Below are 11,446 nucleotides of genomic sequence, written 5' to 3'. Positions count from 1 at the left end.
CAATCGAATCATTGATTCAATTGCATTGCTAAAAAGTACTAATATGCCAGTATTTATAAGAACTGATGCAATGAAAAGTATGTCTGTATCTAAATGAGTTATATAAATACTGCTGTTTCAGTGCAGAAACTCTACATGTGAATTTAGAGGTTCCACATTTCCGCTGTAACAGTAGAAAAAGTGGCTTTTTTTTTTTTTAAAGTGCACTTAAAGATGTTCCTTAAGACATCTCAGGCTCTCCATCTTCTGTTCTCTCAATGAACTACTTGTTAAATAAGAAAAATACTTTTAAAAGAAATTAATTACATCTTCTAGCGTCTGGTAATTTTTGATTTACTGGTCCAGTCTACCTGAGATGAAACTGAGCTGTATATGGCCAGTGATCTAAAATGATTAACACTCTTACCTAACAGCAAGGGGTGACTGCAAATCAATGCAAAGGTGTCCTGAGTGGTCATCTTTGTCTTACATGATGAATCATTTCTATCCTGGTGGAAGCAATGTCTTCAACAGGTACAGCACGAGATGTCAGGAAGTGGTTTAATGAATATGAAAATTAGGCTTTTCAGTCAGTAGATCTCAGCCCAGCAGACCTTCTATGGGAGGACCATCGTGTTACGCAGCACTGCATCACCATCATCGACACCAAAATAGGAAATAGCTCTTGGAAAACACACTGAAGCTATTCTAGTGCTCCAACACTCTAATTTAAAAGTTACGACACTTCTGATTCTTTGATTTAAGTCCAGATTTTTTTGTCCTTATTGGCATGATAGGGTCACAACGTTGCTGCACTTCCATGATGTGACCTTCCCGTTCCACCACATACCAAAGGATGTGATGACTTTGGAGTACAATCAATGCATTGTTATGTTCAAGAAACCAGTTTGAGATTATTTCGGGTTTGCGATGTGGTGCGTTTACTTGCTGTCGCCACAAGGCGGGTACACTATGGTCAAAAATGGAAATGGTCAGCAGCTGTACTCAGGTGGGCAGATTAGCAGTTTGTGAAATACTAAGACCAACCAGTGTGTCATTAATATTCAGAGTCACTTGAATTAAACGTTCATCCCCATTTGGCTTAGTTTGAGCATTCCTACATTACATGCCTGTGTGCACTGAGTTGCTGCCATGTGATTGGATGATTAGATATTTCCGTTAATGAGCAGCTGAACAGGCGGTTAGTCTTAAATTAACCGTCTTCATCTTTGACTGTAATTCGAAATTGCGACTTTATTCTCAAAATGATCTTTATGTGCCGAACTTGTTCGCTCCTCAAAAACAAAATTGCACAGTGACTTCCCTCTAGCGCTCCGGGTTTGTATTTCATGCAGAGGCTCGTCATGGCGGCTCAGACCCGTGCTCTGGTGTCAGGTCAGTGGCTGGCAAATGCTGTCAGAAATGACCTGATCGGTCCCAAGCTTCGCGTTCTCGACGCTTCTTGGTACCTGCCGAAAGCCAAACGGAACACCAGAGAGGAGTTTGCGCAGAAGCACATCCCGGGCTCGTCCTTTTTCGATTTGGACGAATGTTCCGACAAGAACTCTGCGTTTGATCATATGTTGCCAACTGCCAGCTACTTTTCGCAATATGTGGGAGATCTGGGCATCGGGAATGACACGCACGTCGTCGTGTACGACACCAGCGACACCGGGGCGTACAGCGCGCCCCGCGTGTGGTGGATGTTCCGGTTGTTCGGGCACAGTTTGGTGTCGCTGCTGGATGGTGGCTTCAAGAACTGGCTGGTTGACGGCTATCCAGTGACGTCCGAGTACTTGAAGCCGGAGAGCAGAGAGTTTAAGGCCACTCTGAACCAGTCGTGGGTTAAAAGCTACGAGGACGTGCTGGAAAACATCAGAACCAAGCAGGTCCAGGTTGTGGACGCCAGGTCTCCTGGCAGGTTCAAGGGTACTGAGCCAGAGCCCCGAGATGGTGAGTCAAACTTTAAGCGTTTAAACTTAAGAAGAGGCCAACAGTTTATCTGTCAGTCGTGTTAGTTCCCCAAGGGTTAAAAACAGCTTAGAGCATAAGATACAACATGTAGGGTTTTGCATCAAAACAAGAAAGATGAGACTGCTTTGCATACTTCACATGTTGCTGCTGTCATTTATCGTGTACACAGTGCTGTGTGCAATACTCCAAAGTGAACATGCTTTCAAAAAATACTAATATCAGCACTTTTTATATAATAGCTACTTTTACACAAAGTGCAGGAAAATAAATTAGCTTCAGCACTCTTTGCCTTTGAAACAGCACTGAGTTTTAGAGGTACTTGTACTTTGTTTTTTAAGGTACTCTGTATACACTGGCTGTTATCTTGGAAACCTTTGGCTGTTATCAAAGGCCGTGCCCTGTGGCCGTGTCCTGTGGTGGCCTTGCCCTCTGCTCCAGCTTTTTGTCACTGAACATAACTCTTCAGTAAGGTTACTATAGTGAACTTAAACTACAGTAAAATCTGAAGTAGGTACGGAATGTGAAATGAAAAGGAAAAAAATCTAATGATAATTGATAACTAAAAAACAAATATTATTGAAGAGTCTCTGTAGGGTTTTTTTTATTACACAAAAAAAGCTGCTGATAGAAACTGTGAGCCGTGTTGAAAGCCATCACCCAAATTTTATTTCAGCTGCTAATTACAGCTCTTGAGCCACGTGCAGATAACCAGCAGATACTGTGTGCTCAGCTTCTATCTTGGTGGTTTTCACTGAAGCAAACATCCACTGATGATGTCCAGGAGATGCTGCTAAAAGCTATGGAAGAAATTTAAGATAAAAACCTGTCACATGTTGATACGTCCCCTAAATTTCTCACTCTTCTTTCTCCCGGTCACAGACATACTGCCTGGACATTACCCCGGAGCGATCAACATACCATATACAACTTTGCTGGATCCCTCTGGAAAGGTGAAGGATACCGAGAGCCTGGCTGAGATTTTCAAGGATGCAGGGGTGGACATGACGCGACCGTTCTGGGCTTCTTGCGGCTCAGGCGTCACAGCGTGTCAAGTCATTCTGGCCGCCCACCTGCTCGGGCATCCCGGGGTTTGCCTTTATGATGGTTCCTGGTGCGAGTGGTTTCAAAAGGCATCACCAGAACTTATCATCTCAGAGGGGGAGGGAAAGAAGGCGTGAGGGGAAAGTCACTTCTTTAGAGGGAGCTAAGCTACAGGTGTATCTGACCTGACCGTGTTGGTGTGTCTCCCACAGCATCACAGTGTTGCTCTAGGACTGTGATCGCAAATGACCAGTTGCATAGATGTGTGAGGTGATTGCTTTCAGACTTTGGCTTTCAAAAGTCATGTGAAGTGACAAAGAGCAATCTGGCAAGTTGGTTGGCTTGAACCGTTTAGTTAGGGTTAGGACCATATTTTTTCACAAATGTTATGCAGGGGAGACAAATTGCTTTGGGTTAACAAGAGCCTAGGTGTCAAGACAAGAAGCGGAAAGAACACCCTCGATAGGTCTAAGGCTAAGCAGCACAGACGGCCAGTCATGTTCGCACCGGCACATTTAGAATTGCCAGTTAGCCTAGGACTGTTGGACTGCGAAAGAAAGCTGGAGACAACCCACAAAAACAGGTGAATAACACCCAAACTCCCCCCAGGAGGTCGGTCCAAACCCAGGACCTTCTTGTTATGTGGCACCAATTCTAACCAGTGCATCTACCCCATGACACACCCATATTTGTTTTACACAGTTTTAAAGGTTAGAGTTCAATAAAAAATGTTGTTTTTTTCCCCCCCATATTATTTCTCAAAGTCGCAGAGCTGTAACTGGTCACTTGCGCTGATGGTCCTCGAGCAACATGCATTATTATGCTGTAGGAACAGCACCAACACGGGGACAGCAGATTGTGCCTGAACTTTAAACCTACGCCTTAACATCCTTTTTTTCCCCCCCGAGTATATTATACACACTATAGGTTGTAAGGTTCCTCAGCTGTAAGAAACCTTTCAAATAATTTAATAATTAATGTTTTAAGCAAATGTAACATTCTAAAGTTTCACTTCATATGTATTGTTTTGGTTCTTTCTTTAACCAAAAGTGATGCATTAGAATTCCATTACAATAACCTGAATATGTTATGTGCTTCCGTTTTGATGGGGTACCACCACAGGTATCTTCTTTTTCTTTTAAAAGTAAGTCTAGCTCACGAGGTGGAGGAAAACGTGCATTGGGTAACCAGTAAAGTAAATATTTAGCTTTGTTAGAAGGCCACACAGGGCAAAATTCACTGTTGATCAGATATAGCTTCCTCAGGTGACCTCGCAGGGTTGTAGGAAACATGTTGTTTCAGATCCTGTTTTTTTTTTTTTTTTTTGTTTGTTTTTTGGGGGGGGGTAGGTTAAATTATCTTGATTTTTTGCTTTCACTTGATCGGACTGTGTAAAAGTTGCCAGTTTTGAAAACGTAAGTCATTGTAATTCATTGTTAGTGTGCACCCAAGAAGAAATAATAATAATAAAAATCTAATTAAAAATACTTAATACACTTTTTCTAAAACATGCACAGCGTTTTTGAAAAAAAAAAAAAGATTGCTGACACAGAGGAAATGGAAACCAGTTTGAGCCGGTTCCTGCAGTTTTATATGAGGTGTCTGGAAAGATGCCCGATTGCCAAAATAAAGTTTATGGATTATAGCTCACGCCAGGATGAGCTACGTGCAGCTGTTCTGTGCACACCATGTAGGTCATCAGGAAGTGTAAGTGCACTAATACGCATTTACAGTTTGAGAAAGAATCATTAAATCAATCATGAGGACTGCTATTTTGAAAGCTTCATAAAAAACTGATCAGAGTATATATTTATTCCAACTCTATTCTTCCTCGAGTAGCACTTTGTTTCTCATTAACAATGTAGCAAAGGGGTAATCTTAGCCACTCTGTATGATGTCAGCTGTTGCTATGTCTCATTGAGGTAAAAAAAAAAAAATGCCGAGTCCGGAATAAAAGAGCGCTCCAACTGGGCGAAAAGGAACGAACAGCTCATTTGAAATGATTCTTCTCAGGCTGAAGATGAGGAAGCAGCTGAACGCATTGTCTAAAAATGAATCAAACTTTCCGCTCTGCAACTGGCAGCAGATACATCACTCTTGCTCTTTATTTTGACCCTCATTAATATATATTGACCTAAAAGGCATGTTGTGATGTAGATTACATGAAATCATATGAAGGTTAAATGAATCTATTGTAAAGATTCATAAGGAAGAAAAACAAAATTTGCTAATTGGATTTCTGCGGGGAGTCTTTGGAGAGCCTACAATCAACTTCCTAAGTGGCTGACGTGTTTGTCTTCATTTATGTTCATGTGTGGTGCATTACTTGTTAATTATTGTGCGGTTGTCAGGTTTTTCTACTTTGTACCTTCCTTCATGCGCATTCTGGATCTTTCAGCAATCTCCCTCCAGGAATCTGATATTTGTGAGTCCTTTTATCAATGCTATGATTGTTCTTCATACTGCAGCAAATTACAAGCTGGAAATGCTCAGGAGAAGTCAACAATGCTGAACAGGCCAATCACAGTAGTTCTGGGCTGCATTAACTGGAACTGTAGTTACATTTTTCAGGAGGTGCACGTTAGGTTAGATTTTACATTACAATATATATTTCCCGCTGAAGCATAAGCATAAGTTTTGTCCATAGGATGAGGAACTCAAGAGCTTGTGCACTGAAAGGTGCCAGCTTTCCCTGGGACATTTCCTGGGCATGTAAAGATTTATGAAGACCAGCAGGTAGAGACACAAATAGCAGGTTTCACCTGTCCTGGAAGGATCTTCGGATCACACAAGATAAAACTGGGAGAGGTGCATCTGCAATACCCTGCTTATCATGCATCAGACAAGCAGATATTTTGCACATGTCTCAACTCTGTATATTTTTATATATTTTATTTATTGTTGACTCTATTTAATTTGTAAAATATGTGTACACACACACACGTAGAAAAATATTTAGTATACACATCCAGAAATGCATATACTATTATATATTGTACATATATTTATTAGTTTCAGATGTAGCCATTCTTGTATTTTGCTTGTTTACATTATTGTATTTTGCACAACTCTGTTGCTTGTGAAGCTCGCACACAAGAATTTCACTCACATGTGCTGTACCAATGTACCTGCACATGTGATGTGACAATAAAAGTGATTTGATTTGAATGATGGGATGGTGCACAATAAAACGATCACTGATAGTAACGATGCTATCCAGGTGATATGAATATCAGTCAGACAAAGGTGGGTTTTTATTAAGGTAAATATAAAATTGTGACGTGACTGGTGATACATTTTGGGTTTGGACGTGACTCAAAAGGATTAAATCACTAGACGGCTGTGAACTACGCATCACGTCATCTCTGATGGGTGTCACTAGGCTGCCCGTTACGCTGCCTGAAGGTCCTAACGAGATAAACAAATTGGGGTCCTTCCTCGCGATAGGCTAGCAAGTCGAAACGGTTTTCAGACTCACGTTGTTTTACAAAACTGTGGGAAAAATTCCTTCAGTGTAATCTGAGTAAAGTGTTTTTAGTAATGTTGATAAAATAAACTGTTCTTCCGGTTTGGTCATTAGTAGCCTAGCTAGCCCGGTTGTATTTGTTTTTTTCTTTTTTACCGTCGAAGGGTGTGTTTTTTTTTTCGGTCGCCGTCGTAACGGGGGCAACGTTAGCATTAGCGAAGCAAACGAGCCACCTTTGAGACTTATATAACTTCACTTTTGGTATTTAGTCAAATAAAACACGAGGTGAGTTTACGAGAAGTGATGTTATTAGACAGTGGACCCACAGTAATGCGAGGTGATTCATGTGTAGCGTTTGTTAGCATTGTGGGAGCTCACCTGTACTTACCGTTGCGTTACAGCAGGACTCATAAACAAGTCATACTTGTGGTAATAACAAGCTAAACATGTGTCGCCGTTTTAGTAGAAACAAGGACATTACCCGCCTGTTAACGATTCGCATTTAATCAATTTGTTTTGGGGTTGTTTTTCCACAGGGGGGCGTTGATGAGCAGCAATGTCTGGCATCGCTCTTAGCAGACTGTCCCAGGAGCGCAAAGCCTGGAGAAAAGACCACCCTTTTGTAAGCATCTGTCATCTGCAGCAACTTCATGTCCAGTGTTTTTTGAAACTAACTGTTGTGAGTGTTTCTAACACAAACCAGACTCGGGTTGGCAGCTGATGTTTTGCGTGTCATGTAAACCACAGGGATTTGTTGCTGTTCCCACTAAGAATCCAGATGGGACCATGAACCTGATGAATTGGGAGTGTGCCATCCCAGGGAAGAAAGGAGTAAGTTACCTGGAGCTGGATGTAGAGTAGGAAATAACCAGCAGGAGGCCTTCTAAGATGCTGGATTTTAAGCACAAACTTTGTTCGCACACACATAAAATGCATACCCCATTTCCTTCAGCAACTTTATTACCCAACCTGTCTGCACATTAGTACCAAACCGGATCACACTGAGCCGTTTGCACGTGCCCATGCATGTAAGCACCAGGAATCCTACTTCAGTGAGAGCAATTACAGTCTCCTCTTTTATTTGTCTGAAATCTCTACATGTTCTTGTGTTTTTGATAAGTAGAAATCTGTGCTATGCTTTAGTATAACTACAGTTTTGTATGCAGGACAGAAACTTGCTAAATTACAGGATGTCTTCATTGCTGATCAGATACATTTGACACAAAAACTGAGTAATGTGCTTCTATTCGAGGTTCTCTTTGGAAGTACTACACATAGGCTAAATCATCAAAACAACTTCAAGCCACTCTTTTCTCAAATAAAAAGTAACATTGCTTTTCTTCACAAGCTTTAATAGCAAAACTTTACAGTCGAGAGTATTATAAGTAGTGGCGACAATTACTGTGATGGTAAAGTTAGTGTTAACATCTATGAAATTATGCTTTTAAAACATTGTATGTATTTTTCTTGTACTCCCAAAGAATGGGGATAAAAAGATGAGCTGAACGAAAACGGCAGTTTAGAAATTTGTTTATGCAGTTACTTTTGTAACGCTGCTTTGCTGTTGTTAAATAACCTTGGTATGTTGTTAGTTACTTTGCTTACACAGTTGTTTTCATTCTTCTTCGTTAGACGTTGTGGGAAGGAGGACTGTATAAACTCAGAATGCTGTTCAAGGATGACTACCCTTCATCTCCACCCAAATGTGAGTACCTCTTATCTCTTCTCCACTCTCGGTATGTAATAATAATAACAATTTAACTCAAACAGCACCTTTAAAAACAGGGTTTACAGAAGCGAGTGAAAAAAGCAGAACATTAAATTCATACAGAAAGTCACACATTAGAGACAAAAAGAGAACAGGATTAAAGGAAAGTTTATAGCAATGGCACGAAACACTGCAAACAAATAAAATAACTTGTAGTTTTCCTTTATTTGAAAATATAAAAGCTTTTGTAGCAGAAATAATCCATTAGGACAATGAAAAAGATACATGGTTAGAAAAAGGACGGGCTCGGTGTAATGTTTGATGTTGGAAAGTTACAGACAGCAGAAACGTTAAAAACAGCGTCGGGCTACGAAGCCGGTGTGGTCAGTGAACTGCTTTGGTCAAAGCATGACTCTAAGATAAATAACTATCATCTCTACATATAGAAGACAGCGTCATGTTTTTAGTCACAACATAAGATTTGAAAGTGTATAACCAAAGCTCAATCCCAGAATTCCCTGGTGTCATTGTACTGTTAACTTCTGAATCACATGTTGTATATTATATGCCTGAATTTCCCTCTCTGATGTTAGGAAACAGTGCTACGATAGCGCTACAATCCCATGATTTACTTAAAGGCCTGTTTTTGATCTCTGAGACAAAATTAAAGGAAAATAACACTATTGTGTAAATTCACTTTCACACAGCCTCTTGTGATTTTAGTTCCAACTAATGATGGTTTCTTATAGTGATTCTAATGTATTTTGTGGTCAGTGTTCCCGTGCTTGATTGTACGACTTTGTCTTCAATAATTTGTCCTCAGGCAAGTTTGAGCCACCGATATTCCACCCAAATGTCTACCCATCAGGCACTGTGTGTCTGTCCATCCTGGAGGAGGACAAAGACTGGAGACCTGCTATCACCATCAAACAGGTTTGAAAGCTCCTGTGTTCATAGTCCCGTCCTCCATACTTCACCGCGAATGCAGCTTTGTTTTTGTGACTACTCCAATTACTTTCACAGTGTTGGAGCATAAAAGGAGGGCATCTGTAATTTCTCTATACAGCCCTCTGTTCCTTAGTAATGATTCAATTCAATGGCATTGGAGTTGGCTGCTTTGTTTTTAAGTTATATGTATTTATGGTTGTATTGCTGTGTTTTTTAGATTCTTCTGGGAATCCAGGAGCTGCTGAATGAGCCCAACATTCAAGATCCAGCACAAGCGGAAGCTTACACAATTTACTGGTAAGTGTGGTTGTTTGATTTACTCAGTGGATCCTACAAAAAAAGAATCAAGAAAGAAATTATTTATTTTTATTAAGCAATGTTGTGATATTATTAAGTAATGTCATGTGATTTGATAGCAACATGATAACTACTAACAACCGCATCTGCTTTTTACGTGATTGCGGTTTGCAAATTAGCCTAACAAGTGACTGATCCCCAGAGATATACATTCTTTTGGGGTTGCATCAGGAGGGGCATCCGGCGTAAAAATATCTGCTAAATCAAGCACAGAGAGCTACCCGCTGTGGCGACCCTTTGTAAAGCCAAAAGTCACCTGAAGTTGAAATGCTAGCTCTCTACATTATCAGGTGTGCATGTTGAACTGCACCATCCTCTTTACAGGAAGAACAGGCCTCTATTTGCCAAAGGTCACTTATGTATTCAAGTTAAAATTAATATATTAACACTGTTATAAGCTTTAAGGGGAAATCACACCTGTTTTTTAAACAGTGATGTGTTATTAGTGTGGTTGCAAGGCTGTTGTATCACTTTCTTTTCGTTTGATCATTCAGTCAGAACAGGATGGACTACGAGAAGAGGGTAAGGGCGCAGGCCAAGAAGTTTGCCCCCACATAGAGCGGAGAGGTGGCCTCGACCTGGCCTGAGCAGCCTGAACCGAGAGCTCACAAACAGGTGGCAGGCAGCACCTGAAGGACCACTCCAATAAGAATCCACTTTTAAGTATTCTAAATATATTCTAAATATATTTTTTGATACAGGCTACAAGTGAGCCTGTTTTTCTTTTCCCTTCTTTTGACAATTCAGTAATATCATACATTTTACCTGTCCTCAAAAAAAATCCAGTTTTTAGGCATTTTCAGTGCATAACTGATAATCCTGCTGTCAGTATGACATTTGTAATATGTGTACTATCCATATCCAGTTTTGGTCATGCCTCGAATAAAACTGCGTGTGACTAATGTGCTGACAGAGCTGTAAAAGTAAGACATCATGCCCAACCCACTCAGTGTGATGTTCAGCAGAGATTTGCCCTTTTGGTAACCTTACACGCTTTATCAAACCATCAGAGGCCAGGAGTACTGTAGATAGTGTTTCATGAATGTGGGCTCTCACTGTGACAAAGCAGAAGCACAACAGGAGTCTGTCTGTTCTTCCTTTGTTCTCTCTGCCCGCTGTTTCATTATCATGACAAATACACAGGCATACCATCTGGCACAAAGCACTTAAAGAAAACTGGCAGTGACCCATCAAAAACCATCTAAAGGTAAATGCACCTAAAAGACAATCCTGGCATTTCTTATGTGCTCAGCTAAGCCGTGCACTTAGGAGAGTAACAAGAAGCAACAGGAAGGGAGAGAGTGCAGACTTCCACCAAGGCCACTAAAAGTATTTGGAGAGTTTTCCCAAAACAAGTTTGATAGGGATCAAATACCCCCTGTTGAACACTGAAAACATAACCTCCATGGCTTGACTTTGGAGTAATAAGGCACTTGAGTCAGGCCTTTGGTTCTTCCCTTGAGCCTTGATAATCTTTTATTGCAGTGAAACCACATGGTGTTAAAAAAAACAAACACCTGAAATAGAAACTGTCACCATACCAAACTTTACGCCCATCTGACATCAGTGTGTCATCACCTTCCAAACATGCTGTGTAGAAAAGTTGCATCATAAAGGTTATAAACTACTGCTGTGTGTTTGTTTTTGGCCCCGTCCACCCAGTTATTTTATGCCACAGTGCTCACAAAAAAAGTCCAAACTCAAGTCCACGTGGAAAAACTGAAGCATCCTCATTGGAATGGCCTCTCAGCCAGCAAAGAAGATAAATGAAAGTGCACTTGAGAGTGAGAGATGGCCTGAGATATTTTTCTTTCTTTGCCTCTAAATATATGAGTGCATGTACATAATATAAATAACGGAAAATTGTGGAAGTTATGTTTTATATTGTTTTAGCCAGTTGACATTTGTGTGTGGTATTATAACAAAGGACACATTAAATGCATCAAATTGTGAAATAAAATCAAAGAAAAACA

The 11,446-nt window shown here is 40.5% G+C and overlaps 2 protein-coding genes across 2 annotated transcripts; both read left to right on the top strand.

Annotated features, from left to right (window-relative positions):
- Positions 1-966: 966 nt before the first annotated feature.
- Positions 967-4,481, top strand: mpst (mercaptopyruvate sulfurtransferase). The gene is made up of 2 exons (XM_082529829.1): positions 967-1,932; positions 2,833-4,481. The coding sequence occupies exons 1-2, from the start codon at positions 1,329-1,331 to the stop codon at positions 3,129-3,131; spliced, it is 903 nt and encodes a 300-aa protein (XP_082385955.1). The 5' UTR covers positions 967-1,328; the 3' UTR covers positions 3,132-4,481.
- Positions 4,482-6,388: 1,907 nt separating this feature from the next.
- On the top strand, positions 6,389-11,446 carry LOC309704265 (SUMO-conjugating enzyme UBC9-like). The gene is made up of 7 exons (XM_082529323.1): positions 6,389-6,745; positions 6,997-7,082; positions 7,208-7,291; positions 8,093-8,165; positions 8,992-9,101; positions 9,334-9,413; positions 9,968-11,446. The coding sequence occupies exons 2-7, from the start codon at positions 7,017-7,019 to the stop codon at positions 10,029-10,031; spliced, it is 477 nt and encodes a 158-aa protein (XP_082385449.1). The 5' UTR covers positions 6,389-6,745; positions 6,997-7,016; the 3' UTR covers positions 10,032-11,446.

This window comes from Aulonocara stuartgranti (genome assembly GCF_965226115.1).
Source record: "Aulonocara stuartgranti genome assembly, chromosome: 4".
NCBI lineage: Eukaryota > Metazoa > Chordata > Actinopteri > Cichliformes > Cichlidae > Aulonocara > Aulonocara stuartgranti.
The sequence above is the reverse complement of the archived record's forward strand: the minus strand, read 5'-3'. Positions and strand labels throughout refer to the sequence as shown.